Genomic DNA, 17,753 nt, shown 5'->3' with positions numbered 1-17,753 from the left:
TTCAGCATCTCCTTGCTGTATACCACATATTTTGTTCTTTAGTAAGTTGTAGAGAATTCTAACCTGCATTTGTAAAAGCCTTTGTTACTTAGTTTCTGAAAATGTGCAGAAATACTTTGAGCATGTGACAAAGCTCCTGCTCCTAGCTTGGCGAGTTTGTGAAATATTGGACCTTAAACACGTCAGTTGTGCAAAACTTGACTATTGCCAAATCTGCACTTCAGAATAGTGTAATTTTGGAGGGAAGTTCCACATTTTAGACTTGGTTCTGACTAATGTGGAGGAATTCATTGTGCATCTGAAGGTAGAAGGCAATTTGGATTAAAGTGAACATTAAATGATATATGATTTTAAGGAAAGGAATGAGTGAGAGCAGCAGAACAATGGATTTCAAAAAAGCAGACTTTGACAAAGAACTGGTAAGTAAGGTCCCATGGGAAGAAAATCTAAAGGCTGTTGTAAAGAGGACAGTGATCAATTGTTCTTCATGTCCACTAAAGATAGGACAAGAAGTAATCAGTTTACAGCTTGTCTACATGAACAATTAGATTGAGGGAAGGTGGGGTGTGAATCTACCCCTTGCGAGCCTGCCACAGTCTAACTGTCCATGTGTGTTCTTCTGATGCACATTAACTGTTTGATAATGTGCTTTGAGCTAGTTCCATTTCAAAGAGGGCTCAATCAAAGCACTCTGACTAACTGTTAATGTACATCTGCAGGGTGCACGTGGACAGGTAGACCACAGCAGGCCAGTGCATGGTAAATTCACATCCCATCTTGCTGCAATCTAGTTGTTTGTGTAGACAAGCCCTAAATCTGCAACAAGAGAGAGATAGATTAGATATTAGGAGAAACTTTCTAACTGTAAGGATAGTTACGAATGGAATAGGATTCCAAAGGACCTAACTAGACTTCCTGTTATTGGAGGTTTTTAAGAACAGGTTATACCATGGTTCTTAACCTTTTTTTGAATCATGCTCCCCCTTTACCTTTTTTTTAACTTGGAGCACCCCCATCCCTTTACAAAATGAGACTTTCTAATGTAATCTAGATGGAACTGGAGCCATTAATACATTGATTTCAATAAAGGCGATTCTACTTTAAATAAATCAGCCCTTTGATCCTGCTGTCTGTGCGTAGGCTAGGAAACCTTTTAAAAACACATACCTTACTGTTCACAAAATTTTCAGGGCAATATTTCTCAGTTTTAACATCTAAGAATGCTAGTGAACATTGTGCCCTTGTGAGGTCGCAGGGCTACTCACTGAAATATGGCCTGGTTACCCCTCCATCTGGGGCACAAGAGAGGGATGATACCACAGAGACAGGTGAACCCCCTTTCTGTGAAGGTGGGATGAAAGAGGGAGAGCTATGCTTGAGGGATCCACCACCATACGCATATTGGAGTCAATATGGTCCAGGCCAATAATAATAATGTTTACTCCTCTGGTTGGTATTAATTACATACTCCACAAACTTTTGGAAATTTAGCTCACAGAAGTTGAATGTTGCCCTTGTTTTTGGATAATTGTCTATGCTACAATATGTTGCCTAACTTCATTCACTTCTGTGAATTTCATTTTGATTAAATAGGTCTGTTCTGTTCATAGCCCTGTTTACTTTAAGACATGTACATATATTAATAATAGGCTGAATGCACAATTATAAGATTTCCTTAGTAATCTCTTTTCTCTAGAATCAGAAATTTTAATTCACAATTTGGTTTATTTCACCTACTTTGTAAGCATACAGTATTTAAATAAGAGATTCCCATAGTGTGCTCTTCAGTGTATTAGAGACATGCCAAGTTAACATAATTTTGACAAGTACATTATTTTGGGTGTCTGCTTGTCCTGTGGTGGTATTTTTCTTCCTTGATGACAAAGTAATTAATATATGTGGTTTTATAAATTATTTCTGTAATGTACAAAAATGTTTTAGAACATTAATGTGCTGTCCATTTCTTTCCTTCTGTTTGCAGGTGTATTTATCAGGCCTTGCACCAAAAGATCTCTATTTTGGTGACTCATCAGTTGCAGTACCTCCATGCGGTAAACCAGATTTTGATTTTAAAAGCGGTAAGTCATATCACTGGCTCGCTTTTAAAACTCAGTTGTTGCTGCTACTCACTCATACTCTGAAGATAAAAATGTGAAGAGTTAGGAAAAGTGATTTTCTATAAAATATAATTACAGTTTATAAATGTATTTTATGTCTCCTAAAGACATTCGTTAAGTGTATCTGTTATTAACAACAGAAGCTGAGAAGAGTTTTCTTAGAATAACTTGCCTGAAAAATTTGAACTGGCATGTTATCATGTTATATATTCTGCTTGTAGGGAAGTGATTTTTACTGAGTATTTAAAACTTTGTTTTTTGTTAAGATTTATTTTAGTGCCTTAATAAATAGGTAGGGCAGGGGGAAGAGCAGAAGAAGCTGTATTTATTAGACTCTGCAGCTCAGTTCCATTTTAATTAAAGACTGAGAAAAGGCCATATGTATCTGAGACAAACTAGTCTTCCAGCAAAAGCAGAGAGCCCCAGACTTGATGGTCCTAAATACTTAAGATAAAAAAAAAAAACTGCAGGACTGTTCCCCTACTTTTTAAGGTTGGGAGAAGCAGGACCCTTTAGGCCTTCTTTATACTTCATAAAGTTGCAAAAAAAAAAGAAAAAAAAGGCCACAACACCCATCTTTTTCCTTGTCAGATTACCTTGAAGATACAATAATCTCTGGCATAGGTGCAAAAGAATGGATTGTGTTGGGGTTTTTTAGGCTGGAACACATGGGGTGAAATTCTGTGTGGCTCCTCTAAGAGCCCCATGGGGAGCAGAGGGCTAAGGTGGCTTTAAGACCTCCCAATTCTGTGTGGCTCCACAACCCCTGGCATATCACATAAGCTAAGAGACCTGTTTATGATATGGAAGCCTGCCTCTAAGCTGTAAGGCTATCTTGTGCAGGTTCTGCAATGAGGGAATCCTCCCCCGTCCAGATTTGGGTCCCTTTATACCACTCTGACCCATTTACCTGGCATGAAGGGGCTGGTTTGGGGGAGGTAAGGATCTTGCCTGTAATGCCTTGCTATAGAAAAAGAATGGATAATTGGAAGGATTTAACCTTTCAGTGTTATGAAGTAAGGGTTTGTAAGAAATCTCTTGAGCTTTTATTTTCAGACAGTACATGTGTCAAAAGCCATGGGGCTCCAGTAATGAAGGTTTATGCAACAGATTGTTAAATTCACCCTGTACAGAATGTGCACACAGCATGTGAACAAAATTTTAAAAAATATTTTGCTGTAGGGTAAAATGGTGGGGAAAGGGACCTATTCAGAGTTCCTGAGTTCTGGAATCGATTTTGCTTCCCTTCTGAAAAAAAATGAAGAGGTTGAACAGTCACCAATTCCTGGAATATCCACTATGAAGTTAGCAAGGAACCGTACCTTTTCACAGTCCTCTGTCTGGTCACAAGATTCCTTGGTGCAGTCACAGAAAGATGGAGCAATAGAACAGCCACCTGTGAGTACATCAAATATGAATTAAACATCATATGACTTGTTAATTTTGTTCAAACTATGATATTCTTATGGTAAAGTAGGCTAACGTTGAGGAGAGATGAGCCACTGAGGCAGGGAGACAAGCCACCAGTGAGGAGTTTCTGAATCCGAGATAGCTGCCCTGGAATTGAACCTGTGACCCTTGCATTCCCAGGCCACTGCGCTAACCCCCTGAGCCACAGAGGCAGGTTGTAAATATGTGTATACATAAGGGCTATGTGCTCTCCATCCCTGTGCCTATAAATACCATTATTTAGTCTTCTGTAAAAAAAAGAGCATATGTACATACATATAAAAATAAATAAAAAGGAGGGGCAAGGGTTCTCTGCAGTTTTCTGTATTTTAAGACTTTTCAGAACAATCATTTTAGGCCAACAAAACTTGATATTTTACTGTAATTTGTCAGTGATTAGTTATATTTGTTTAAACTCTCTCCCTGCCAGCTGGTACTAAAGCCAGTGGGCTCAATATTTTCATTTCCCATCAAATGTGCCCATGTCATGCTATCTGGAGTGATTCACGATCGTGAGTGCCAACCTCGGGGCAGACTGTCAAGAAGCAGGGCAAAGACCCCAAACGGGTTGTGAGTTCTATAATTAGATTTCACCAACCCAGTAACAAATATGAGCTTCTAACTCACTGTAACAACTTACCATAGAGTCACAGACATCCTTGGCCATTCCCAGCTGTCTGGCCACCCAGGCAAGCTGGACTTAGTGATAGTTGGTTGCAGTACACCAAAGATCACAACATATGCAGGTTGCTTCCAGTTCCAAGAAACCAGTTACTTACCCCAGGTCAATTTATACCTTAGATCTCACACCAAAGACAATGCTTGTAGCCAATCCTATAGTAAACTAACTAAGGATTTATTAACTAGGAAAAATAAATGAGAGAAGTATTTCAAGGTTAAAGCAGGTTTCCGAAAGGTGACAGAACTGTAGTAATCTATCAGCTATGAATGTCTTTTAGGGCTAACCCAGTTTGACCCTGGGCGTATCTGCTTCTCTTTCGTAGCTCTGGCCCTGTAAAAGTCCAAAAAGTAAAAGAGAGATGAAAAATTTTCTTGTTGGCTATTTTTATTTCCTTCTCCCAGAATGCAAGCTGATGGGATGAGCCCTTTTGCAAGTAGCCTCTTCATGGTTATGAAGGGACAATTAACAAAGTCTTTGTATTGTGATGTCCCACAGTGACTCATTTAGTTCTGATATCCCTTCTTGATGAGCAGGAGATGATCCCCCCCCGACAGGTTCACAGTTTTATAGCAAACAGTTTTTACAGTTACAAAGCAAAAACTTAAATATTACCTTATAGCATTTAATAAAGATATTGTAAGTTGCTGCATGCATTAATCTCACTTACAAGCATTTCATAAAGTCTAAGCACTAAACATATTGTTATAAGTCCAGTACCCATCTTAACCATACTAACACGCAGGTGAAACAGACTGGTTTCCAGCAATGAATTTGTCAGTGCTCAGCTGAGGCCTAAAGCTTTGGCAAGAGTTGGCACCTGGTTGCCAGCAAAGTGACATACACAGCCCATGCAAAGTGCCAGCAGTGACATACAAACCCAGAACAGATTATTGTTCTCTTCTTTGTGTGTGTGTGTGTGTGTGTGTGTGTGTGTGTATACTGAGTTCCTCTGCTCCTCTCCCATCCACAATGGAGGTCTGTCATTCCCCCTGTTCCTACACAATCATATCCCTGGACAGCTAAGTGAAACATTGTGTATTTCACTGTATTATGTTAGTACCAGTCTTTCTGTTTGTTGATAATACAATTACTAAAAGTTACTTATAGTCTCAGCAAATTTTTTCGTTTCTTCCTTTTTTGCTCATTTACTGTTTTTTTCATCTGTCTCTCTTCCTCCTTCTGTTTGCTTTTTCGTGTGCTCTATAATTAACTTTTCTTTTTCCCCTTTCCTCAATCTAATTTTCTCCATTTGTCATCCTCTCCTTCTGTTTTCCCCATTAAAAGCTCTCTTGTGGGCACTTACTCTTTGGAGAATTGGCTGGAATGTTGTGGCTCTTGCAATCTGAACTGTTTCAAGGGAGTTGCTCCTGTTGAGTTTGATCCATTAAAGCAGGGGTTCTCAAACTGGGGATCAGGACACCTCAGGGTTATTACTTGGGGGGGTTGCGAGCTGGCAGCCTCCACCCCAAACCCCACTTTCCCTCCAGTATTTGTAATGGTGTTAAATATATAAAAAAGTGTTTTTAACGTGTAAGGGGGGTCTCACTCAGAGGTTTGCTGTGTGAAAAGGGTCACCAGTACAAAAGTCTGAGAACCCCTAGGGTGCACAGCTTATGGCTATAATCTTTATCTTTTTGTTTTTTAATGCCTTGATTCAGAAACACACATGTTTTAAACTGTTCCTATTCAGGGAAGTATTTAAACACATGCTTAAGTGCTCTTTCTGAATATAGATGCTTTCCCATATTGTGATCTTGGTCTATGGAACCTTTATTACTGATGTTGATACATGACAGAGAAAAAAACTCAGTTTGGCTCTCAGTTGAGGTTTAGTTTGCAGCACTGGCAGTTAGAACAAGCATCTTGTTACTTGTAAACTGAGTACTTATAACATGGAGTCACTGAGAGAAAGATAGAACCCCAGAATCCCGTTTTACAGTCAAATTCTTGGAGTAGTACTGCGCTGTAAGATTGAATTTCCTGTTTTCTGTTGTTTTTGTGTCACAATGCTAACATTTTAAAAATATTTTAATAAGTATAATTTTATCTCCTTATTTAGTATATTGCTGATTCATAACTATGACCTATCAGTAACTTTTTCTGGAACCATGACTTTAATATGAATTTTAGCATTAGTTTTCTTATCCATTTTATTTTTTATAGACTGAACCTTTGGTGACTGCACTGCCAGAAGAGAGCCGGTCTGAGGGAAAAATAAACTTCAAGATTTACAGGAAATATTTTGCTGCTGGAGCAAACTACTTTGTAATTTTCATACTTTTACTTCTAAATATTTTGGCACAGGTAAGATATCTGATGGGTGCCACAAATAATAAAGAATAGATTTTTGTTTTGTGTTTACATTAACACTGTGTACTTAACAGCTGTTCTGATGTTTATGTGAAAAGCTTTTGATACATGATACTCTTATGTATAATGATTTTAATACTTGGCAGTATACCTGATCAAATCTGATAATATCTGAATGTGGTTTCTGTCATTTAAATTTGTATTCCAGTGGGACATTAGGGTAATAATCCTCAGTTCAATAGTCCTGCTGATCAATTTAAAGCACTTTTGTGTTGTATAATTTATTTTATATTGCCATTCATACAAATTGTATTCCACTACCCTTCTCAGAGATACATAATGTAATTACTAAATTAAATAAAAATAATGGCAGCCATAGATTGCATTTGAGGAAGAGCTATGGGAGAAAATGTGTTTTCAATTCAGAATCAAAATGTGTTGTATGGCTAATGAGACAGATTGATAGAGGCTGTTCCTGACATAAGAGCTACGGAGGAAAAGACTCTCCTGCCAACAGACAGGAGATTCTGGAGATAGGTCAGAGGCTGTTGTTTACCAAGTAGAAGGAGTAGGGAATGGGAAATAGAGGAAGACTGTATGTGTGAGGCAAGCTGGAGCAAGTTTGTGAAGGAATTTTTACGAAGGAGAACAATTTTGAACTGTATCCTGAAATGAATGGGGAACCAGTGAAGTTATTTTGAGGATGGTATGATGTGGGCTTGTTACTGTGTTGTGGTGAGAAGGTTCAAAGGAATTTTGTAGAAATGATTGGTCTTGGCTTCAAAAAGAAGTTTGAAGAAATAGGAGAATTTGCACAGGGTCCTTGAACTGAGACCATCTATGTTTGGGAAGATGGTGAATATGATCTGGTCTCTCTGGGATAGCCCTACAGTATTTTAATTGAATTGAATAGAGTTAGATTTTGATACAAATTAAGCTCTGTTACAGAGCTTGTAATATCATAGTCATCTCTGGTTGGAGAGTGAGGGCAGAAATTATTTTCAGTTTTTCCTTCCTTTTAACATTGTGTTCCTAATTATCTCCTATAAAAATAAAGTTCTGAACTGATAACATCAGGAGTTGGCTCTTATGCCTGTGAGCATATGTACTAAGCAAGAAGCAGTTTGCGATGTCTACAATAGGGAGTTTAGGAACAGAAAGACCCGACCCTTTGCTATATGAATTAACATCTGTTAGAGAGAGTTGTTATGGCTGTTTTTTGTTGAACGTCTTGCTTTCCCCTTGTTTCACCATCACGCAGTTCTCATAAGCAGATAACTTCTTGCCTTCTGGAGGTTGAAGGTCCTAATATGCTCTGCAAATCACTATTGGTCTTAGAAAAATCAGCTCATGCACTTTCATATGGATGCCTAGTATTTGATTTTACGAAATATGCAGTGAGGTGTACTACTAACTGAAGAATGAGATTGGGCCCTAAATATATATGCACCAGCTCAGTATAGTATATAACGGGGGGAAGGGGAGGGGAGAGGAGGGTTTGGGATGGGCAGCATATTTTTTTAATGACAGATTTTACCAGGGGACATAGAAGAATGGCTGAGGAAATTTAGTTCTCTAGTATTATATACTTTTTGTAAATTAATCCAAATATTTGCCTTTATTTATTCAAGGTTGCTTATGTGCTTCAGGATTGGTGGCTTTCATACTGGTAGGTTATTTGACTTCTTGCAGAGAAGTGCTGTGTAATTAATAGAAAACAGAAATATATATATATATATATGGGGGAGAAGCCTGTTCAAAGAAAATTTAGAGTTTGTTCAACCTTCCTTCCAATCCCCTCTTACTTTATTTGTGGGACAAAATAAAGTTCTTGCAGTAAAGTGTGGCTCATAATAGTCTGTACCCATGTATAATTCATGACAGCATGAGCCCAGATAATATTTAGAATTGGAGATCTTGATTGAAGTTCAATTTAAAAGTAGTAGAAGGTACATGTGAATAATATGATAAATGTACAGGTATATGGCAAACTTCAGGTATATTTTTCCAGTTTCAGAATGATTAGATAATGCCTTGCTTAAGTGATCTTCCTGTTGTTTTGATTATTATTTATCTTTTGCATACATTTCTGTAGGTCAAACCAGCAAGAAAAGCTGAATGTCACATCACATGGAAATAGTGGAATAAATGAGACTAGACATCTAGATCTTAGCTTGTATTTAGGAATTTATGCAGGTAAAAATATTTTAATCATTTGCTCCAATATAATAGAGGGTTTTGAAAGGAACACTCTAAGTAGCAGTGTGGGAAAATAGGATTTCTAACAGTGATTCAGTAATGTCTGAGCAGATTAGCAGACTGAGCCTTGTTTCCTGACTAAATTAATAGGAATAATTAAAAAAAAAAAAAAACTCTAGTAGAAGCAATAGATTGAATGCAGACTCTTAATTTGCTCTGTACTGGATTTTGAAAGGTAAACCAGGAATTAAGTATTCAAAAAGGCAGTCTCTGTAAACTTGTGGCTATTGTCTACACTAATAGGTTGTTTCAGCTAAATCATCAGTCATTACGTGTGTGGGCAAGAGGGATTAGAAATTGATCCTCATTCTGCAACTCTCTGTTCCAGTTTTTGTTTATATACAGTGATGGCTTTTTAAAAGTCAGGATGGGTATGTTCCTTCTGAAGTTCTGTAGCAAAATAAAGCATCTTTGATAGGTACACAGGGCCAGATTTTTAAAGATATTTAGATACCTAAAGATGCGGATAGGAGCCTAATGGCATTTTCAAAAGTGCTTAGGTGCTTAAGTCCTATCAATTGGCGTTACATGCCTACATGCTTTTAAAAATTCAACTAGGTGCCTATCTACACCTTTAGGCAGCTAAAATACCTTTCAAAATATGGCCAAAAGTACTTAATTTTTACATACCATCCTGAAAAAAAGTCAATTATATATTAAGAAGCTTCCACCAAATCTTAACTAGTTATCATTCTTTTCAGTTTGTTTAATGTAGTTGTTTAAACTTTTATGAACCACAATAATTTCATGCACTCATTTATTTGTGGTGGTCCTGAGGGACATCAGGGAAACAAACACACACTGCATATGTTCTGATACAGATTTATTGTTTTCATAGCTCCTCCGTGTATATTAGTCTTTTCACAGAGGGCACAGGGAAGTCAAATCCATGCCCTGATAACCTTATAGTTTAAGGGCCAGATGATACCACCCTTTCTCACAGAGCATAGAGCAGACTCATTAATTGCTCTCTAAGTGGTCTCAGTGCCACTAGATGGGACAGAACACCACACCCAGGACGTGTGTGGGTTACATACTTCCCCTCGCTGAGGAAGTGCATCCCGAGCTTCAGACACTTCCCAGCTGAAATCCCAGGCGAGCTCCCACATGTAACACCAACAGACCTCGGTCGTCAGTGGGTGGGCTCGAACCTGGGACCTCTGGAGCTTAGTGCATGAGCCTCTAGTGCATGAGCTAAAAGCCAGCTAAAACATTAGCTCATGAGGTAGAAGCTCATGCACTAAGCTCCAGAGGCCCCAGGTTCAATCCCACCTGACAACCAGGATCTCTCGGCGTTACACAGTTCCATGGGGCTACACAATATGAGTAAGGGTGGCAGAATCTGGCACTTTATGATTGTACAATTAAATCATTTTACAAATAATAAAGTAATTATACAGATTTAAGGCAAGATTTGTGTATGCTAACAAAATAAAGATAAATTTGATATTGTAATTTTAAGATCTCTCAAGGATAGAATTGTTTGTTTTTTGTTTGTAACTGAAAGCAATAGGTTGGTACAATGTTCATTTTACAGAAACCAAGTTTAAACGTCACCCCAAAAAAATCTTAAAAACCAAAGGCAAAAGGATATATCTAATAGTTTAATGTGATCTATGTCTATTGTTACCATTTCTGAATTTGGCAAAAGGCTATGTTTTGTTTCAGATCCTGGGTGATGTGGGGGTGTAATAAATGCTACCGTATTTCCTTCTGAACCTTTGTGTAAAAAGATATTCAGAAAAGTAAAGTATCAGGGGGTAGCCCTGTTAGTCTGTATCCCCAAAAAAACAAGGAGTCTGGGGCACCTTAAAGACTGACAGATTTATTTGGGCATAAGCTTTCGTGGGTGAAAACCCACTTCTTCAGATGCATGCATGTTAGCCTTTAAGGTGCCACTGGACAGAAAAGTAAAGGATATTTTACTGAGGTAAAACTCTAAGCCAGCAGAAACTACTGCAAATAACATGGTACAGTTGATAGACCTGACTATATAAAGTGATTGACATTTAAAAACTCACCGTGTCCCACAGTTGCCATACAGTGGGATCTGAAATATAGCCAATTTCCCCTATCCTTAGAATAGGAAATAACTGGTCAATATGTGGTTAGTATCTGTTGGAAAACGTTGGCTTTTCAATAGTGACCAACATAAGCCACAATTATGTGTAATACTGTATAAAGAATTACGTGACAGAATGGATGTGCAAAGGATATTGTACAGACTATCAGATAGTTAATGAAATTTCCTGTGGTTGTATAAAGTTATGCCTCTGTAAATGGTATAAAAAAGAAACTGTTTAAATTGTCAGTTAATTTTAGGATAAATTAAGCTATTAACAAGTTTATAGTACTGCTTCATACTGGAGAGAGCATTCATCCTGAGTCTTAAGCTTTAATGATGATTTACTTCATGTGAACTGTCTGAACACAACTCTGAACAAAATGGATGTAGTTTTAACCAAAATGCTCTCACACGGTATCATTAAAGGGATAGATCTGTGTGTATGTACTGTGACCGTATTTATTTGTTTAATTTTAGGTTTGACTATGGCGACAGTACTTTTTGGCATAGTGAGAAGTCTGTTGGTATTCACAGTTCTTGTGAATGCTGGTCAAACTTTGCACAACAAAATGTTTCAGTCACTTTTGAAAGCTCCAGTGTTGTTCTTTGACAGAAACCCTATAGGTAAGATGAACATTTAAAAAAATTACATACTATCTCCATCATGACGTATGATAGGAAAAATGAAACAAATGTGTGGTAATCCAAATTAAGTCTTCTGGTACTCACACATTTTTGCTTTTTAAAAAATAAAAATCTTCATATTTACTACTACATCATATCAGTTAGAAAGCTAGAGTTACATTTTTTAAAGCATATTAGTAACTGACTGATCTTATTCTGGATGTTTACCTAATCCTGCACTTGCACATGCAGACAGAAGCTGTTGTTGGTATTGCACACTTATCTACCAGTTGCATTACTAATTACTTGATTTGTGAACATGAGTTTAAGTTTTTCTGCGTGTAACAAGTATATGTGCATTTTTGTGAGGTAATTTGTAGTGTCTTTCATTGAAAAATTGACCCTAAATGTTGTTTGTGGAATTGACCCTAAATGTTATTTGTGGATGGCAAAGATGTGTACAGAGATGATTTTAAACAATCTATTTAAACTATGCTATAGCGGTTCAAAAATGTGTAGAAACAACAGTTTGGACAATGACTGTAAAAATATCTCACTCACACACCCAGAATGGATAGAAAACAAAACTATGCAATTTAAAAGATATAATCTGGGTCAGGTTTCAGAGTGGTAGCCGTGTTAGTCTGTATCAGCAAAAAGAACGAGGAGTACTTGTGGCACCTTAAAGACTAACAAATTTATTTGAGCATAAAGGGAAAGGTGTTTGGATGCAAAGTACACCTGATAAATTTGTGATGTGATTATAATATTTGAGGAGGGGGAGAAGTGAAAGGAAGTGAAAGTGAAGCAGAGTGAGGAGGAGTGGGGAAAGAAAATACCAAGAGGAGAATCACTGGTCTTTGAGAAATGGAAGGATGATGTGATGTGTTCCTATAGAGGTTTTTCTCCTATAAAACATCTTCTTCCAGGATTGTGAGAATAAGTCTAGGTTGCTTTTCATTGAGAGAATTATTATTTTTCCTTTGCATAAATGTTCATATGAAGTAAAAAGCAGTGGATGTGAGATTATAAGTGCAGTAGATAGCCATGGTACCATTTTTTGAACATAACATGCATTTAGACATGCATAGAGATATGTCGGTGGGCCAACATTATGGGTATGTGGCAGTCTAGGCGGGAGGGCTCAAAGAGAAACTGTATGCTCAGCTAGGGGGCTGGTGAGTGGAGAGCTGGTGCTCAGTGGAGCAGGATATATCTGTTTGTGTGATGCCTGTTGGAGCTGGTCAAGAGGAATGGCAGGACCAACCAAGGGGGATATCACCAGATATGCAGCATTTCCCCCTTTGAAGTGTTTAACAAGGTACAGTAACCCCATCTGAGGGGAGATGTAATCATCTTGTAGTAAGCTCAATGAACATAATTTATTATAAAATCTCTGGGTCATATCTATGGGATAGAATTAAATAGCTGCATTCAGTCTGCATTACTTACCAGTCTGCTTTGTAATGTACTTTGAAACCTATAGATAAAAAGTGTGATGTAAAAGATCATTATTTGTTTTTTAACAACAGCTATGCACAGAACAAATACACCAGTATTACCCAGATCTCTCTATGGTTTTTACATGGATGTTTCCATTATTAGTTATTACATTATTATTATGTTTCCATTATTATGATTTAGGAATAATTTCTGTGTACACATGTTTCTTCTCCTACATCATTTGCAGTAGCATATAAAGTAGCATACAGTAGCATATAAAGATATTCTTGTATAGGTGTTTTTGCACATCTTGTTTCTCTCATAAAGAAGGCATATGAAACTCTGGTTGTTCTTATTCAAAGTTGCAGCAGTCAGCAGTTCTGCAATTTAGTGCTGAGCACGATATGTGCACCATCTTTCAGTCATCTGGAAAATCTTGTACTGTGTATGCATCTTATTTTAGATCTTCAACCTAGGGATTCCATTCTGCTATCAAATCCTGTGCAGGTAGCTTTTGAACGGGAGCAAGATTTGCCTGGGCTAAAGATGTCTCCATTTATTAAAAGAAGTGCCTTATTGATTGATTGAATGAACTACAACTTTATTTTGAAAGTATTGTGTTGCTCTTTTAATATTATATTTACACTGTTATATGCACCAGTAAGGATGAGATTGTAGTAACGCAGAAGTTAAGGAATTCATTGTTAACATCCCCACAGCAATCTTAGCTATCTCCTTACTTCTCTGTAGTTCAGGAGGATCATTCTTTATAAGCAGCAATACTAAATACAAGAGCCAAGAATTTAAAAATGGTGGACTAAATTAGGCTACTAAATCCAATTAGGCAACTAATAAGTGGTTTGATTTTGCAAAAGTGTTGAGCACCTAATAGTTCCTGTTGGGGAAAGAGGCTAGTAAGTAGGGCTAGGGAAGTGACATTGAAAAAGGGAAATAGGTGATGAATCATGACCTGTTCATCAGCTCCCAGTGGTGTATCTCAAATCAGTAAAGATGTTTATGGGAATCATGGGATTATGGGAATAACGTTTTAAAAATAATATTTTACTGATTAACTTATGACTCAGATATGAGGATTGATTCTCCTTTACATGCAAATCCCTTTATGCTATTCTGACAGTTCCAGAAGTGTGTAAAGGTGTCATGGTATAAATGAGAATTAGGAACGATTGAGGTAATCTGGAATAATTTTGGAAATCTAGATATCATGATGTTTTAGGAAATAAAAGAAACAATAGAAAAACTTGTTAAGTATTTTAAAAAATATTATATTTAGTAATGAAAATAAAGGTTTTTAAGTAGGCAGATTCTACCATTATGTAATATGACACATATGTAAAAATGCAATTAGTATTGATTGTTTAAGTGTGTTACTGGTAACACTATTTGGTAACATTATTAGAAAGTACCTACATCCAATATTCAGAAGTGACTTACGATCTATCTACACTACAAATATACATCCGCGGCTGGCCCATGCCAGCTGACTCATGTTCATGGGGTGTGGTTCTAAGGGGATGTTTAATTGTGGTGTAGACGTTTGGGCTCAGGCTGGAGCCTGGAGTGTCCCAGCATCCAGGCTGGTTTTTAATTGCAGTGTAGACATATCCTTAGGAGCCCAAGTGTCATTGCAAATGGGACTGAAGTGCCTAAGTGACTTAAACATTTTTGAAAATTTTACTCTATGTGCAGAAGTGGTGATTGGAAATTAGGGCACTGAAATTCAGTTTTAGCTGTGGATCTCGACAGATCCCTAATTATGGAGTCATAATAATGTTTGATTTATATGTGATATCACATTGTTGGGTTTCAGACTTTATTATTTATTGCTTGTCTATATTGGTTAATAAAACTTACTTGCATTCTTTTAAAGGAATATACAAGTTATCCTTTGCTCTTCAAACTTTCCTCTGCTCCTCCATCCAGATACCAGTATGGGAGTCTGAACATGCATTCCAGGTTAGCTCTTAGGAGGAAACTGTGGACATTTTCCAGTTCATAGTGAATTCTTCATATGTTCCACTTCATCTGTTCTCCAGCATGAATAAAGAAAGGCTTGCTCTCTTTTGCAAGTCTAGCACAAGAGGGCAGCATGAGCCATTTTATCCTGGTCTAGTATTACAACAGTTTATTAGAAAAATAACAAAGATTCATCTGGTCTATTTTTAGAAGCAATCTTTCAGCATTGGACTTTGAATTTTTCAATCTATACATTGGGCAATAATATGGTTCTGTGGTATTATCTTGATTACATACAAATATAATATTTTCCCTTAATTATTCTCACTGTAAGTTCGAAGCCTGTCTTCTAAGACATTAGAGTCCACAAACTGTGTAGTCTTGTCACCAAAGGAGGCAGGTAACATTATGGATTTTACCTATTTGGCTCATATAAGGAGGACTCTAGCAACACTTAGTTTCTTTTTCTACTTGTTTGTAAGAAACATTTGTCATCAAATTTGACAGAACTATGGGTTAGACACCAAGATCCCACAAGGAGTGACTGTTTAATTGAGAGCTCCTACTTTGAAATATAGTTCCATAGCTTTTAAATATTGTGTTTATTTTTTCTGTTTCTTGGATCTTGTGGGCTGATCTTTCTTTCTCTCCTTAGAGAAGGGATGCTGGTCCTTGCAATAATTTTAGTTTTTGTGGATGGTCTACATAATTTTTCTGTTTAAATTTAGTAAACTGAAACCTGCTGCTGCCATGCTATAAGTGCCATAGGAATGAATAAAATAAATGATTCATATGTATGAATTTGTTCAGATAAAATAGAAACCTGTTTTCCCCCCAAAGCTCTGTCGAGAACCAGAAGCACTACTGAGATGTACACAAAATGTTCTCAATCTTTATAAACAAAACAAACAGACGCTTAGTACTCTTAGCACTCTGGGTTTCGGGCTGGGACTAGAACAAGAAGAGCCGCAATACTGTGGACTGCGGCCCTAACAGCATTTCTGGCCTGCTCAGCAGCAGAAAGTACTGAAAGTCTTGCAAGAAATGTCCTGTTTCTGGTGAAATTTTCAGCCCATTTGTGCCAGAGGGCTGGACAAGCTGTGAATAAGCGTTCAGTCTTTTGGGTGCTTCTATGCCAAACTTTTTGAGATTCAGGCATCATTATCATAGAAAGAAATAGTCCCTTACAGCCAAAAATGATATATTAAACTGAAAGCTACTAGCCATGAGGCAAAAGCAAATCCCAACTATAAATGTGGTAGATAAAAATATAAAAGAAAAGTGGTTTTATAATGCAGTTTATTTTTTTCTGTCGCATAGATTATTTAATTGTGGTGTTCATAAATCAACTGATTAAACACCTATAATTTGACACAGAAAGTTCCTTTGTTGGGTGACAAGCATGTTCATCAATACACAAGTGCCTGTCTGTTTTATTTGCAAGTTGAAAGTAGCTTCAAATGGGCAATGCTGTTAAGGTATTTAAATGTATAATATTTTCAACAAGCACATTATTTCAGCATTCTGAAAATTAGAACACTGATAATGAGTTTAAATTATAGCTGTATCAGTTGGATGGCAAAGCTGCTTAAGTTTGTGTACTTTAATCTATGCTTGTTCACACAAGTGATTCTGCTGAATAAGTCAGCATGTTTAAACAAGAAATACTAGTCTCAAATTCTATGATTTATGGTAGGTGATGTTTTGACATATGGGACAGGCAGTTTACAAGGCAAGGCTTCATGTTAAAATATTTCGCTAGTTTTATAATTCGTTGCTGATAAAATATTCAGTAGCAATGTCAGAAAATTGGTTATATGCCTATATGAGTGAAATTACTCAACTGGTTTCCTTTTATAACAAAATATATTATATACTGGGTTTTTAAAATAGTTTTTTGATGTTTCCTTGTGATCAAGATGAACTTCAAGGAATGGTGAGTAAGGATAATAGCTATTTGACAGCTCCCTTAAGTAGAATATTTTTCATATTAGCTCAAGTTCCACAGGCTTTGTTTTTTTTCCTCTGTGAGCCAACTTTTAAAACATATTCACGTGTACACAGGTTTGTTAGTTTATGTTCAAAGGAAGGAGTTAGTCGCTGTAAGACAACCTTTATTATAAAATAAAAACACACCGTCCTTTTCCTTGTTAGTAACAACAAATGTGAGTGATTATAAAGATGACAACACAATAGATTCCATCAATCATAAAGATCCTGAACAACCACATAACACTCTAAATATTGTTTTTGTGTGTTTGAATGGAACTGTTTGTAGTTTAAAGTAGGTGTGGTAATTAAAACCTGTTTTGGTTTTTCTAAAGAGGTTTAATTTTTTTTAACATAACAATGGTTATATGTGCTTAGTCTTATCAGGGTGTGATATTAAATGATATTATATGGGAGTTGTTCACTTACTGATAGTCTCATAGCTTTTGTTACGAATTTAAATAGACTTACACTTACGTATATTTGATTGCTATTGTGATTCTGCCAATAACCTTTATAAAGTTGATTACTGTAGGAGTAGTCTAAGGTTAGTAAATATTACACCAGTATTTTGGTTACATTTATTATCTATTATCACAACCTATTTCATCTTTATTCTTATTTTTCTTTGTAATAATCATTGGCTGAAGCTCAGTCAGAAGCTGATAATGAGACAAGCCCACTACCTTTGCAGTTCGTCAAGTTGCCATTCACTCTATTTACCTTTAATGTGTGAAATAAAATTAAAATCTTATAAAAGCTGTTTAGAAGAATACTGCACATATTTGAAACAGATATAGAGTGACACTTGTGCTTGCAGCCACTTCCAAGTCGCAGT

General features: G+C 36.7%; 1 protein-coding gene across 12 annotated transcripts in view; it reads left to right on the top strand.

Annotated features, from left to right (window-relative positions):
• Positions 1-17,753, top strand: part of ABCC4 (ATP binding cassette subfamily C member 4 (PEL blood group)) — a 214,241-nt gene that overhangs the window by 72,267 nt on the left and 124,221 nt on the right. For 11 of the 12 annotated variants that reach the window (XM_073347885.2, XM_073347808.2, XM_073347850.2 and 8 more), the window contains 6 exons: positions 1,982-2,078; positions 3,300-3,515; positions 6,412-6,552; positions 8,190-8,227; positions 8,654-8,754; positions 11,360-11,506. In XM_073347885.2, coding sequence (XP_073203986.1) covers positions 1,982-2,078; positions 3,300-3,515; positions 6,412-6,552; positions 8,190-8,227; positions 8,654-8,754; positions 11,360-11,506 — 740 coding nt within the window. The remainder of the gene's footprint in view (positions 1-1,981; positions 2,079-3,299; positions 3,516-6,411; positions 6,553-8,189; positions 8,228-8,653; positions 8,755-11,359; positions 11,507-17,753) is intronic. The other variant, XM_073347866.2, reaches the window with a different exon arrangement.

This window comes from Lepidochelys kempii, chromosome 1, assembly GCF_965140285.1.
Source record: "Lepidochelys kempii isolate rLepKem1 chromosome 1, rLepKem1.hap1, whole genome shotgun sequence".
Lineage (NCBI taxonomy): Eukaryota > Metazoa > Chordata > Testudines > Cheloniidae > Lepidochelys > Lepidochelys kempii.
This window is presented reverse-complemented; position numbering and strand designations above follow the sequence as displayed.